The sequence below is a fragment of the Cenococcum geophilum genome (genome assembly GCF_001692895.1).
Source record: "Cenococcum geophilum 1.58 unplaced genomic scaffold K441scaffold_2, whole genome shotgun sequence".
Classification (NCBI taxonomy): Eukaryota; Fungi; Ascomycota; class Dothideomycetes; order Gloniales; family Gloniaceae; genus Cenococcum; species Cenococcum geophilum.
Genome location: NW_027137560.1, coordinates 2,719,426 through 2,731,957, shown reverse-complemented (window position 1 = coordinate 2,731,957; position 12,532 = coordinate 2,719,426). Strand labels below are relative to the sequence as shown.

At 40.1% G+C, this 12,532-nt stretch overlaps 2 protein-coding genes across 2 annotated transcripts; both read right to left on the bottom strand.

Annotated features, from left to right (window-relative positions):
* Positions 1–208: 208 nt before the first annotated feature.
* Positions 209–472, bottom strand: K441DRAFT_491582 (uncharacterized protein; the record flags this gene model as incomplete). Its single annotated transcript, XM_067641983.1, has 1 exon — positions 209–472. A coding segment is annotated over one exon (264 nt), but the record flags the coding sequence as incomplete, so codon positions are not given.
* Positions 473–4,240: 3,768 nt separating this feature from the next.
* Positions 4,241–5,307, bottom strand: K441DRAFT_651235 (uncharacterized protein; the record flags this gene model as incomplete). Its single annotated transcript, XM_067647151.1, has 2 exons — positions 4,241–4,315; positions 4,516–5,307. A coding segment is annotated over one exon (792 nt), but the record flags the coding sequence as incomplete, so codon positions are not given.
* Between the last annotated feature and the right edge of the window lie 7,225 nt (positions 5,308–12,532).

Genomic DNA, 12,532 nt, shown 5'->3' with positions numbered 1-12,532 from the left:
AAGTTACTATAACTACTAGGGAATGAGAAAACGGTAGGAAAAACTATAGGAAATCCTAATATCTATTCCTATCCTTTTACAATTTGCTTCTATCCCTTTACTCTCTAATATTGTTTTATTAAAGGCCTAATAGGCTTCTAGGATCTTGTTTTTATTCTTCTATAGAATCTTCTAAGCTAGTATCTACTAGTTTAGCTGCTTTAAGAGTCTTGCAGTCTTTACTATTAGTAAAGTGTTTTCCCTTACAATTAATGCAAAGAGGGGTAGTGTGCTTGCAAGCCTTACCTATTATTAAACAGGTAGGACAGTAGTGGTCTTTAGATAAATGTGCAGCCGTATAAAATCTATAGGCCCTAGTAGAGCATCTATCTCCTATATGGCTAAATTTTTGGCAGCTAGTACACTGCGTAGTAGGAGAGACTTCTAGGTATTTTACTACCTTAGTAGCTATACCCGTAATTAGAATCTCTTTTTATTTAAGGATTTCTTATCTTTTCTCCTTATTCTCTATAGTAAAGACTATAGAGCTAAATCTGGTCTATGGATTGTGTCTTTTTTTACTAGATAAGATCCATCTAGGTAATCCTTATATCCCTATAGGATTAAAGGTCTTAATTTCTTCTTTTAGAAGCTTAGAGCCTCCTTCTCCTAGGAAAGGTAGGGTAGGAACCCTATAGGCTATAATTTAAACCTAAGGTTTTAGTTTTAGTTCTACTTACAGTTTTAATGCAAATAGTTAATTGACTTTGTTTTATATAGAGAAGGTATTAGGGGTTAGTCCTTTTGGTCTGTAATAAGGACTAGCTTCCTTTCTTATAGCTGCTTTTTTTTACTTCTAGTAGAAGTAGAAGGGGTAGGAGATGGTATTAGTAAGGAGGGTAGGGGGGATAAGGAAGGGAGGTTCTTCTTTAGTCTCTCTGCGTAGGTTTTCTTAGTAGGAGTTACCTCCTTACGGAGAGCTTTTACTTCTTCAACTAATCCTTGTAGGATATCTTTTGCCTTTCTTTTCCTTTTATAAAGGGATTTTCTCCTACTAAAATACTCCGTGTATAGTCCTCTAGCTATTTAACTTATTCTTTTTCTTCTTCGTTTTTTTCTTCTTCTAGCCTTTTATAAGCCTGTATTAGGCTTTCTAGGGCCTTTTATAGGTATTATTTAGGAGAAAGGAGAGGGAAAGATATACTAGGTATACCAGCCGTAAAAGTTATTAGTTTTTTTTTTAAAATCTTTTTTATAGGTTTTTAGTTTTCTTTTTTAGTAGAAGACTAAGGATGTCCTCTTTTTTCTCCTGTCCTAAATAGGCTAGGAGAAGGAGAAGGGGTAGAAAAAGTGAATATAGTCGTGGACTTATTATCACTTATTTTTATATATTTGTATTAATTTAATAATACAATTGAGTTATATCTAGGGGCATGAAATACGTATAGTATTATATACTCTTTTGGATAAATAGTAACTCTTAATTCTATTAAGGTAGACTACATAGTTTATATACTAACGCGCCTCCCCCTAATTAGTTAGCACTTGAGTAGTTAGTGCACCAAACGCGTAACTACGCGTTTGGTATACTATGTGCTATAATTATATACTAGCGGTACTTAAAAATGACTCGCTTGTATCTAACCTCCGTAATTGCTTTAATAGAGCCGTAAAACACAAAAGAAATACATAGGAAATCCCTCCCGAGGTGCCTTCTGGACTGCCTTCTAAACGGTGCTCTAAGCTAGTTATAAGTCCTACTTATAGTCCGTAAAATAAACCGTACGGCCTTTTAACGGGCCGTAAATAAGCTATACGGCTTTTTGATAGGCCGTAAATAAACCACAAGTACTTTATTAGTCTCGTTCCACCCATTCTATAACCTTTAGGTTAAGCTTATTTATATTAATTAGGGTTTTAAGAGCTTAGTACGGCTTTGCCTTAGTTATAGCGTCTACTAGGTTATCTTTACTGCTGATCTATTTAACCTTCGTAATCTTACGTCGTTTATAGGCCTAACGTAAGCATATTAAGTCGACTATAAGCCTCTTCTTTTATGTCATACTTAGTTTAACTAGGCAGTTATAGAGGGACTTTAAATTGGTGTATAAAACTAGGGGTAACTGCTCTAATTATAGGATCTTCTGAATTATTAATTTAATTACGGCTGCTATATTAAAGCCATAAGCTAGTATATATAGTTTAGAAGCTAGTACACTACGGGTTACTTATTTGCATTTAATTAAAGACTAATATAGTATATTTGCGTCCTAATTATAGTCCGTAAGTATAATTATAAAGCCAATTTGCGATAATAGGTCCCTGTTATTAGTAAAGGAGGCGTCTATAAATACTAGTATACTAAGGGAATTTAGGTCTAGTAGTACAAAAGTAAGTCCTCTTATTGCATTGTTAATTTGCCACTAAATACGCTTATTTAGCTGCTTAATATTTTCCTCTTACGGATCTGTTACCTGGGCCATAAAGGATAAATTATAGGCAGATTTGGGTTAACAGACTGTGGTAATATAGGCGCCTCTTATACGCTATACAACGCATTAGTTCTTTATATTTATAGTTTTATAGGTCTCTTCGCGGGAACTAGTGAGGTTTATAGGCTTTGCTATAATAAGCCTTAGGTTTTAAGCTTGGCATTCCTAAGTTAGCTAAATTAGGTTACCCTTTTATATAATTAAGCCTCTATTAAACTTAATTAGAGTCTACTTAGTTAACTACTCTTATGGCTTTACTAAGAACTTTACCTCTTATAGTTTAGTCTCTTTAGCGTCCGTAAAAGCCTAGTTTACTAGAAAGAGGGTATTATTTGTTTAGAGTCTAACGATATTAAGGCCGTTTAATGGGGTATATAGGAGGTAGGGGTCGTCGGTTAACTATTCTATTTTGAGTTTACTAACGTAATACTAGTGATATGTTTTAAACCAGTGGTTTCTAGCTTCCGGCACTCTATAAAGTAGTTTTATAACCTATAAAATTATTCCTAGTTATAGGTTAAGCTCATAGGGTGGTCGTATAAAGATATCCCTACTTAGGTAGGTATTAGACTATATATAGGCTTGCGAGATATCTTATAAGTAGAGGGCTACGGGTTTGGTTTGCTATAGTCTAGGCGTAAATACAAGTATAATCCGTTAACTAACTCGTTAAATTATAGGCGATTATGTAAGAACTAGGTTCTTTCCCTAGTCGTTATAGGCTTATATAATAAGCCTTAATTTCTTAAAGGCTTTATTAGTACTAGAGTGCTTAATCTTATTAATAAAGCGTAAGTTAAATATACGGACACCTTACAGAACGTCTTTCTCCGTTATAACCGTAAAGACGCCCTTTTTAAGTAGTCTATTAATCTCTTTACGTTGTAAGTTTATAAAAGGGGTTTTCTATACTAGAACTAATATATTTATAGGCGGAGGTTGCCTTACGGATGTACCTATAGAGGTTAGGTAGCTCTCTATTACGGGGTACTTTTAGGGGCGTCCTCGGCTACGCTTTATAGCAGATTTAGTAGGTTTAGTGGGTTTATAGGGGACTTTTAGAGTAGGTAGGGGTGCTTCTAGTTCGTTTGGTTTAGCAGGTACTTCCGGTTTATCTGGTTTAACGTTATAGGTATTTTTAGACCGAAAATAGGGTTTTATAGACGTGCTTTTAAAGCTACATCAGGAATTTTTTTTTTAGGCGTATTGTTGCAGTTTGCGGCAAGTTGCGCAAACTGTACAATCGCGGCAGTGGTATATGGTCGTTAGCGGTTTGTACGTTTTNCGGCAACCTNCGCAGAGCTGCGCAGAGCCTGTGCGTTTTGCAGCAACCTGCGCAGAGCTACGCAGAGCCTACGGCACCTCGCGCAGAGCCTGTGCGTTTTACAGCACCTCGCGTAGAGCCTATGCGTTTCGCACGTTTTATACATTTCGCACATTTCGCACGTTTTGCAACAAAAAACACCTTAATAAATATTTTCTAATTTATTAAATAATTATATATTTTCATAGATTGCTATAATATACTTTTAAATATATTTATATTATAACTATATAAAAAATATAGAGCTATCTACTTAGGTAAAGGGAAAGCCTCTTATAGAGGCTCCAAATCGTTAATTAACGGTATTCCTAACAATCTGCTAGGCCTACCTACCTACCTACTTACCTGCCTGCCTACCTAACCTAATCTACCTACCTACCTACCTGCCTGCTACCTGCCTACTATTTTATCTGTCTGTCTATCTGTCTATCTATCTATCTATTTATCTATACCTACCTGTCTATTTACCTTGATTTAATCTATCAATTAAATCGTTTATAGTGTTCGCTGGCTGGTTGTTTAACGGTTGTTGTCTGGCTCTAGCAGCGGTCGTATGGCTCTGGCGAGGTCGTGTAGCTCTGGCGACGGTTGTGTGGTTCTGGGCGACGGTTATCTGGCTTTAACGACGGTTATCTAGCTCTGACGACGGTCGTCTGGTTCTGGCGACGGTCATCTGGTTCTGGGCGACGGTGACGGTTGTCTAGTTCTGGCGACGGTCGTCTAGTCGTCTAGTTCTGGCGACGGTCGACGGTCGTCTGGTTCTGGCAACGGTCGTCTGGCTCCGGCGACCGGTCGTCTGGCTCTGGCGACGGTTGACGGTCGTCTGGTTCTGGCGACGGCGTCTAGCTCCGGCGACGGTCGTCTGGCTCTAACGACGGTCGTCTGGCTCTGGCGATGGTCGACGGTCGTCTGGCTCCGGCGACGGTCGTCTGGCTCTGGCTCTGGCCCGACGGTCGTCTGCGTTCTGGCGACGGTCGTCTGGTCGTCCTGGCCCCGGCGACGGTCGTCTGGCTCTGACCGACGGTTCGTCTGGCTCTGGCGATGGTCGACGGTCGTCTGGCCTCTGGCGATGGTCGGACGGTCGTCTGGCCTCCGGCGACGGTCGTCTGGCTCTGGCTCTGGCGACGGTCGTCTGGTTCTGGGGCGACGGTTGTCTGGTTCTGGCGACGGTCGTCTGGTCGTCTGGTTCTGGCGACGGTCGTTTGGCTCCGGCGACGGTCGTCTGGCTCTGACGACGGTCGTCTGGCTCTGGCGATGGTCGACGGTCGTCTGGCTCCGGCGACGGTCGTCTGGCTCTGGCGACGGTCGACGGTCGTCTGGTTCTGGCGACGGTCGTCTGGCTCCGGCGACGGTCGTCTGACTCCGGCGACGGTCGTCTGGCCTCTGACGACGGTCGTCTGGCTCTGGCGACGGTCGACGGTCGTCTGGTTCTGGCGACGGTCGTCTGGTTCTGGCGACGCGGTCGTCTGGTTCTGGCGACGGTTCCTCAGCTGCTGCCGTTCTGGTGCCTCCCTAGGTAGGGAGGATGTAAGGAAGGAAGGGTAAAAAATTAAGGTGGCTACCTAGGTGTATGTGTAGAGGCTATCGGGAATATAGCGGGGACCCGATAGTAATGTATCATGCGGAGCTTTGTGCAGAGCCTCCGTACGCAAAAGCTTCGCGCAGAGCCTCGTGCAGAGCCTCCGTACGTAGAGCTTTGTGTAGAGCTTCGTATAGAGCTTTATGGAGAGCTTTCGAGTAGAGCTTCGTGCAGAGCCTCTGTACGCAGAGCTTCGTGTAAAGCCTCGTGTAGAGGCCTTGTGTAAAGCTTCGTGCAGAGCTTCGTGGCAGAGCTTTAAGCAGAGCTTCGCGTAGAGGCTTCGAGCAGAGCCTCGTGTAGGCTTTGAGCAGAGCTTTAAGTAGAGCTTTGTGTAGAGCTTCGAGCAGAGCTTTGTGTAGAGCTTTAAGTGGAGCTTCGTGCAAAGCTTTGTGTAGAGCTTTGTGTAAGCTTTGAGCGGAGCTTTGTGTAGAGCTTCGAGCGGAGCTTCGTGTAGAGCTTCGTGCGGAGCTTCGTGCGGAGCTTTGTGTAGAGCTTCGAGCAGAGCTTTAAGCAGAGCTTCGTGCGGAGCTTTGTGTAGAGCTTCGAGCAGAGCTTCGAGCAGAGCTTCGAGCAGAGCTTTGAGCAGAGCTTCGAGCAGAGCTTTTGTGTAGAGCTTCGAGCAGAGCTTTGTGTAGAGCTTCGAGCAGAGCTTTGTGTAGAGCTTCGAGCAGAGCTTTGTGTAGAGCTTCGAGCAGAGCTTTGTGTAGAGCTTTGAGCAGAGCTTTGTATAGAGCTTCGAGCGGAGCTTCGTGCAAAGCTTCGTGTAGAGCTTCGTGTAAAGCTTTGAGCGGAGCTTTGCGCAGAGCTTCGAGCGGAGCTTTGTGTAGAGCTTCGTGCGGAGCTTTGTGCGGAGCTTTGTGCAGAGCTTTGAGTAGAGCTTCGTGTAGAGCTTTGTGTAGAGCTTTGTGTAGAGCTTCGAGCAGAGCTTCGAGCAGAGCTTTATGTAGAGCTTCGTGTAGAGCTTCGTGTAGAGCTTCGAGCAGAGCTTTGAGCAGAGCTTTATGTAGAGCTTCGAGCAGAGCTTCGTGTAAAGCTTCGTGTAGAGTTTTGTGTAGAGCTTCGTGCAGAGCTTCGTGTAGAGCTTCGTATAGAGCTTTGAGCAGAGCTTCGAGCAGAGCTTTATATAGAGCTTCGAGCAGAGCTTCGTGTAAAGCTTTGTGCAGAACCTTGTGTAGAGCTTNGTGTAGAGCCTCGTGTAGAGCTTCGTGCAGAGCTTTATGTAGAGCTTTGTGGTTATAGTATTAGGATTTTTTTTAGGCGCGTTATTGCAGCTAAAAATTAGGGTCTGCAAAACCTGTATAAGCCGCGATTTCAGTAATTTATAGTAATTTGCACGAGTAGCCTGTATATTTGTAGTAATTTGTAGTAATTTGCACGAGTAGCCTATGTGTTTGTAGCAAATTGCCGTAAGTTGCCGCAAATCGCTAAAATCGCGACTTACGCAGGTTTTGCAGACCCTGATTTTCGCTTGCGACAACGTGCCTAAAAAAAAATTTCCTGATGTAGTTGGTCCGCTAGGAAGTTATACGTAGTATGTTTTATCTTCTATAGCTAGTAAACAATAAGGTCCTGTTTAATTGCCATTCTTACGCTATATAAGGACTTTAGAATTAAGCGGTAGGTTATATACTAAGGTTATATTAGGTCCGTTATAGTAGTATAGAGCGTTATTAACAGTTTGTTTTACCTATAATTTAACTATTTTAGCTATTACCTTCCGTATTATAGCTGCTAAATCTATAATAAATGGGGCAGGAGGGTCTAGTTTGCCTATTCTTAGGTAGGCTCTATAAACTAAGAGGGTAGGTACTAGCCCGTTAGGGCTAGTAGTGTTATTAACGGCTTTTACGGCCATCTGTAAAGCTAGTTCCTTTTAGATATCCTTATACTTGTCTGTAATAATCTAATAAGCTCTTTATAAAGCTAGGTAAGCTCGCTTAATAAGCCTAATAGACTAGTACGCCTTAACTAAAACGGCTTTTATTAAAATAGCCATAGCCATAGCGTACTATTGGAATTCCTTACTAATAAAGTTCTTACTAGCGTTGTGGGTAATATACTTAGGAGGTCTAAGGTATATATTAATCTAGTAGGTCTATAAAATATCCTAAGTATATTTTATAAATATATTTTACAACTAACGGGCGGCTTAATAGTGGGTTGCCTTATTAATTATATATAATACTAGGCTGCCGTTAATATACATAATGTCTACGTACACTAAGTGGTTAAAATTAAGATCCTTATAAAGGGTAAACTTAAATCGGCCTAGGGAACGTCCGTATTTCTAGTAAAAGGAGCAGTATTTAGTTAGGTAGTTAATTGCCTTTTTATTAACGTTGTTATATCTAGAGCGTTTAAGGACTCTATATAGCTTTTCGGCTAATAAGTAGCCAAAACAGTGGTATAGGCGGTAAATTTTAGTACTAGTAAGGTAGTATAGGTTATAGTTAAAAGATTCCTAAATATAGGTCTATAAAGTCTCTCCCTATATAAGGAACGGGTGTCTAAATTGTTATATAATTAGTAGGGCAATATACTTACTTCCTAGGGCAGTTATAGGGCTAATTAAGGTGTCCGTAACGTTATTATAGTAAACCTATAACCTATCTATATTTGTAAGGTAGAGTAGAAAAGGTATATCCGCTTTTACTATATAGAAGTTAACTAGGCTAATTAGAGTTTTAACTTTAACTAATCTAATTAATGCGGTTAAGCTAATACTGAATTAGATGTTTACGGCCCTAGTTTGCATAGTATTAATATCCGTATTGTCGTTTATAGTGGTCTTATATATAAGGTATTGTCTATAACCTATAGTAGACTTCTTAAAGGTACCTATATTAATTATAACGCCGTAGAATTCTTTAGGGGTATAGTGTTCTGTAGTAATATATGCAAATAGGTCCTATTTACGGTCTATAACGTCCGTAATGGGTCTAATAGGTATACTTATAGGCTAGTTCTCGGGTGCAATTAAGTGTACGAAGGAGCGGTTAGCTAATACGGTTGTAATATTAAAGGCTTAGCCGTCCGTAAAAGGTCTAAAGGTAGTTAATAATATCTTTAAGGTCTTTTATTCCTAAATATCTAAGTTAAAGTTAATTATAAGGGCTTCTATTAACTTGTTAAGAGACTCCTCTACTTCCTTTCCTTTATAGTCTAAGATAAACTAGTTAATCCAATTATTAAATCTCTTCTTAGACTTATTACGTTCTTTCTAGGTATGCCTTATAGACTAATATTCTTCCTTACCGCACATAAAACACTTCTAGCTAGTTTATCTGTGGGGGTATACTTTTATACGGGAGTTACTATAGGGGTTATAGGTAGGACTTGGTCGGTATAGGTACTGCTAGCAGTAGCGGCGGTCCGTAAAGTAGGCATCTAAGTTAGTTTATAGGTTTTATAGGTCTGTAATAAAGGCTTAAGTACTACCTAACGGGTTTAAAACTTTATATATTGCAATAGAGGACCGTAAATTGTTAATAAGGCCAGCTATAGTATCTGCGGGCTTATAATAGGCGTATTTATAGGGTTTTACTTCCTAGTAAGCTGTAATAAGCTTATTATATAGGAAGTCATCTATTTAAAGCTTAATATTAAGGCTGTGCTATAGGTGCTAAAGGTCTTTAATAAGAATTTGCAGGCACTCTATAGTTAATTTTTTGGTATTCTTGTTAATTACGGTCCGTAACTTAGTTGCATTCTATTAGGTAAGGATATTACGCTTATATTCTAGCCCTTTAAAGTAGTTACGTATAGCTTTATATAGCTTATTAAAGAGAACACTAAGGGGGTTGCTCTTAAGGTTAGTGTAGTAGTAGTTAAGGGCTAGGCCGCGCAGTATAGTGGAATAAGCTTAGCTAAATTCCTATTTAGGAATATTAGCCTTCCAATAGAGGTCCGTAAAGATAGTAAGTTTAAAGTTAAATTTATCGTTTTTACCGCTATACTTGGATTCGTTAGTATAGAGCTTAGCTAAGTTAGCTAGCTCCTTACCATAGGTCTTTACTTAAGTAAGTTGCGGATTTATAACTTAGGTAGGTTATAGATCTATAGCTTAGGCGACGGAAGGGTTTTAGTCCGTATTTTAGTTTACGGGGGTATTATGGTCCGTAACTTAAGTACTAGGTATGCTTTAGCCCATAAGATTAATTCTAAAATTACTTAGGTTTATAAAACGAATTTAGTTAAGTAGGTTAGGTATAAGGCTAGTAATGCTATTAAGTTTAGGAGAAGTAAAGAGTTTATTAATGGCTTTAACCTAGTCTAGGATTTCCTCTTTAGTCCATTCTATTTAGTCCTCCTCCTATATTATATTATATAAGGACCATATAACAGTAACTCGTTTATTCTTTTTAACCTATATACCTTAGTAACGTAAAAGGGTTTATAGGTTATAGATAGCAGTAGGGTTGCAAGCCTTAAGAATAGCTTCCATAAAGTCCGCAAAGTCTTCCTTATATTACTCCTATAGGTCGTTATTTAGAAGCTTATAGTATCCGTATTTAAGGATTTTAAAATTAATATAGTTGTTAACGCCGTCCGTAAACGTAAGGTCGACTCCCTAACTCTACTTCTTTTAACCTTTACTAATTTGCTTAGTTCTATCTGCTATATTATATAGCGTAGTATATTTATATAAGCTATAGTGGGTAGTAGTAGCTTATAGCGGGTAGAGGAGGTCTTATAAAGGTCCGTAAAATCAATTAGCGGGTCTATAACAGTTTAAGAGGTTTTATAGTGGTCTGTAAAGGCAATTAACGGGTCCATAACAGTTTATAGAAGGGTAAGAGGTTTCCGTAAGGTCCGAAGAGGTTTAAGGTTTAAGGGGTGTTACGGCACTGGCAGAACTTAGCAGAACTACGCACCAGCAAGTTGCCACAGATTGCCGCATATTGCGGTCACGTGACGCGAAGATCGTATATAGCTTCGAGCGGCGCTCCCCTTCTTCTCCTTTCCTTTCTTTAGCTTTAGATTCTCGTTTATAGACAATCCAATCGTATAGGCTTACGCGACCATTTTGCCGTACTTATGTCTTAATTAACTAAGTCGCTAATATTATCTAAAGCTCACTCTACTCTTTCTTCCTGAGAAGGAACTTAAATATATCTATAAGAACACAGAATAGGACCCTAAGGACATCACTAGGACCATAAGGACAGGACCTAAAAGAAAAGAACAGAACCCTAAGGAAAGGACCTACAAGATACGCATAGACTAGAACCCCTAAAGAAATTACCCGGAATTACCTAACACCCTTACCACCATACCACGAACTATAGCAGTAGGTAAAGCAGCTGCAGGACCCTTAAATACTTCAGACGAAGAAATAATTAATGTTTTAACCCCCTAGGCGGAGCTTGCGGCTACTAATACCGAAATTAAATAATTGCGAGAGCTGCTTAAAGCCAGAGATACCCCTGTATCTAATAATAAGTTATTATTAGACAACCAAAGACTTACTATAGTCCTTTAGGCCCTATCCTAGCGCCTTAGTGGATCCACTAAGGCCTATATAGCACTAAAGCGGTTAGCAAAGGTTGCGGACCCCCTACTACTTACAGACAGAACCGACCCTATATTTAACAATTGGAAGCTCCAATTATAGGATAAGCTTGAAGTTAATATAGACCACTTCCCTAACGCCCGAGCCAGAATAGCCTATATCTTTGGCCGTACTAGCGGAGACGCCTAGACGCATTTACGCCCGCGATACACTAAAGACTTAGCAGACCCCTTTATCTCTAAAGAAGAAATAATTAAATACTTGTCTTCTATTTATAAGGACCCTTTTAAAGTATAAAACGCCCGCCTTAGTTATAAAAGCCTAAATATAAAAATAACGGAGACCTTTTTGGCCTTTTAAACCCGCTTTCTATACCTGGCCGGATAGGCCCAGATCCCCTAGGAAGACCTGCTGCTAGACCTCTTTAATAAGCTTACCCTGGACCTATAGCGGGCCGTATTACCAGCTTATACTACGGCATAGACGTTAAAGGAACTTACGGACTATTGCCTAGCTATTAACTAAGGCCTCCGTTAAATTAAGGCACGCGCTAACTGGCTAAAAACTAGAAACCTTGCAAACCAGGCCGCAAGTACTACAAGTACGGCCCGTAGTGCCCCGGCACGATTAGCAACTCCTATAGCTAACTCGGCAGCTAGCCGCGTAGCTACCCCTACTACGGGCCTAGTGTATACCCGGCCTATATATAGCGACCCCCGTATATAGGCCCTTAGTAATTAAGGAGCTTACTTCTCGTGCGGTTAAATAGGCTACCCTGTAAGGAACTACCTAACAAAGGTAAGGATAAATAAGGTCCTATTAATTTAGGAGGACAGTACGGAGCTGGAAAAAGAGGAACTCTAGAGGAAGACTCCTCTCTAGGGTTAAAAGGGATTGATATATTACATATTAATCTAGGTCGGCTAGTTAGTAGAAGAAGCTGCACTATCCCTTATACTTTATTTTATAATAGATATTAAGTTTTAACCTCTACTTTAGCTGACTTAGGAGTAAATGCCTTTACCTTAATTAACACAAAGTGCGCTATAAAACTGGCTAACTTTTTAAATGCACCCCTTAAAGAACTGCCCAAACTAATCCCTATTTGCGGTTATAACGGACGGATAGGGCTACCTATTATAACTATCTTACGGATCTACCTCCGCGTTAACGAATAAAGGTAGTATAATATCCCCTTTCTTATCACGGACTTAGGAAGCCACAATATGATCTTAGAAAGAAAATGGCTAGCCTATTTAGGCTTACAGCTTAAAGTACGGAGTAGACGGCTTATCTAGCCCGAAACTCTACCCCTAACCCCTTCCTTTATAAAAGAAATCAGCATTATAATGGAAAACCTTATACGGCCCTAGATTAATACTATTTACTAGGCCGATGCTATGCGTAGAGACCAGGCCTTTAAGAAGGACGTATAGCTTAACCCGTAACGGATCCGTATACTACACCGCCCCTAGACTACCTATATCACGCTACCTATACTAAAGATCTAGGAAGTCGGTAGTAACCTAGCTAAGTTCCCTATGGAGAACCCTATAAAGCTATAAAGGAAAGCTAGGGATATTAGACGCTATACTAAACTAATAGATAGGAAGGACAACTTATGGAAAATAGAATGTGAGCTAAGG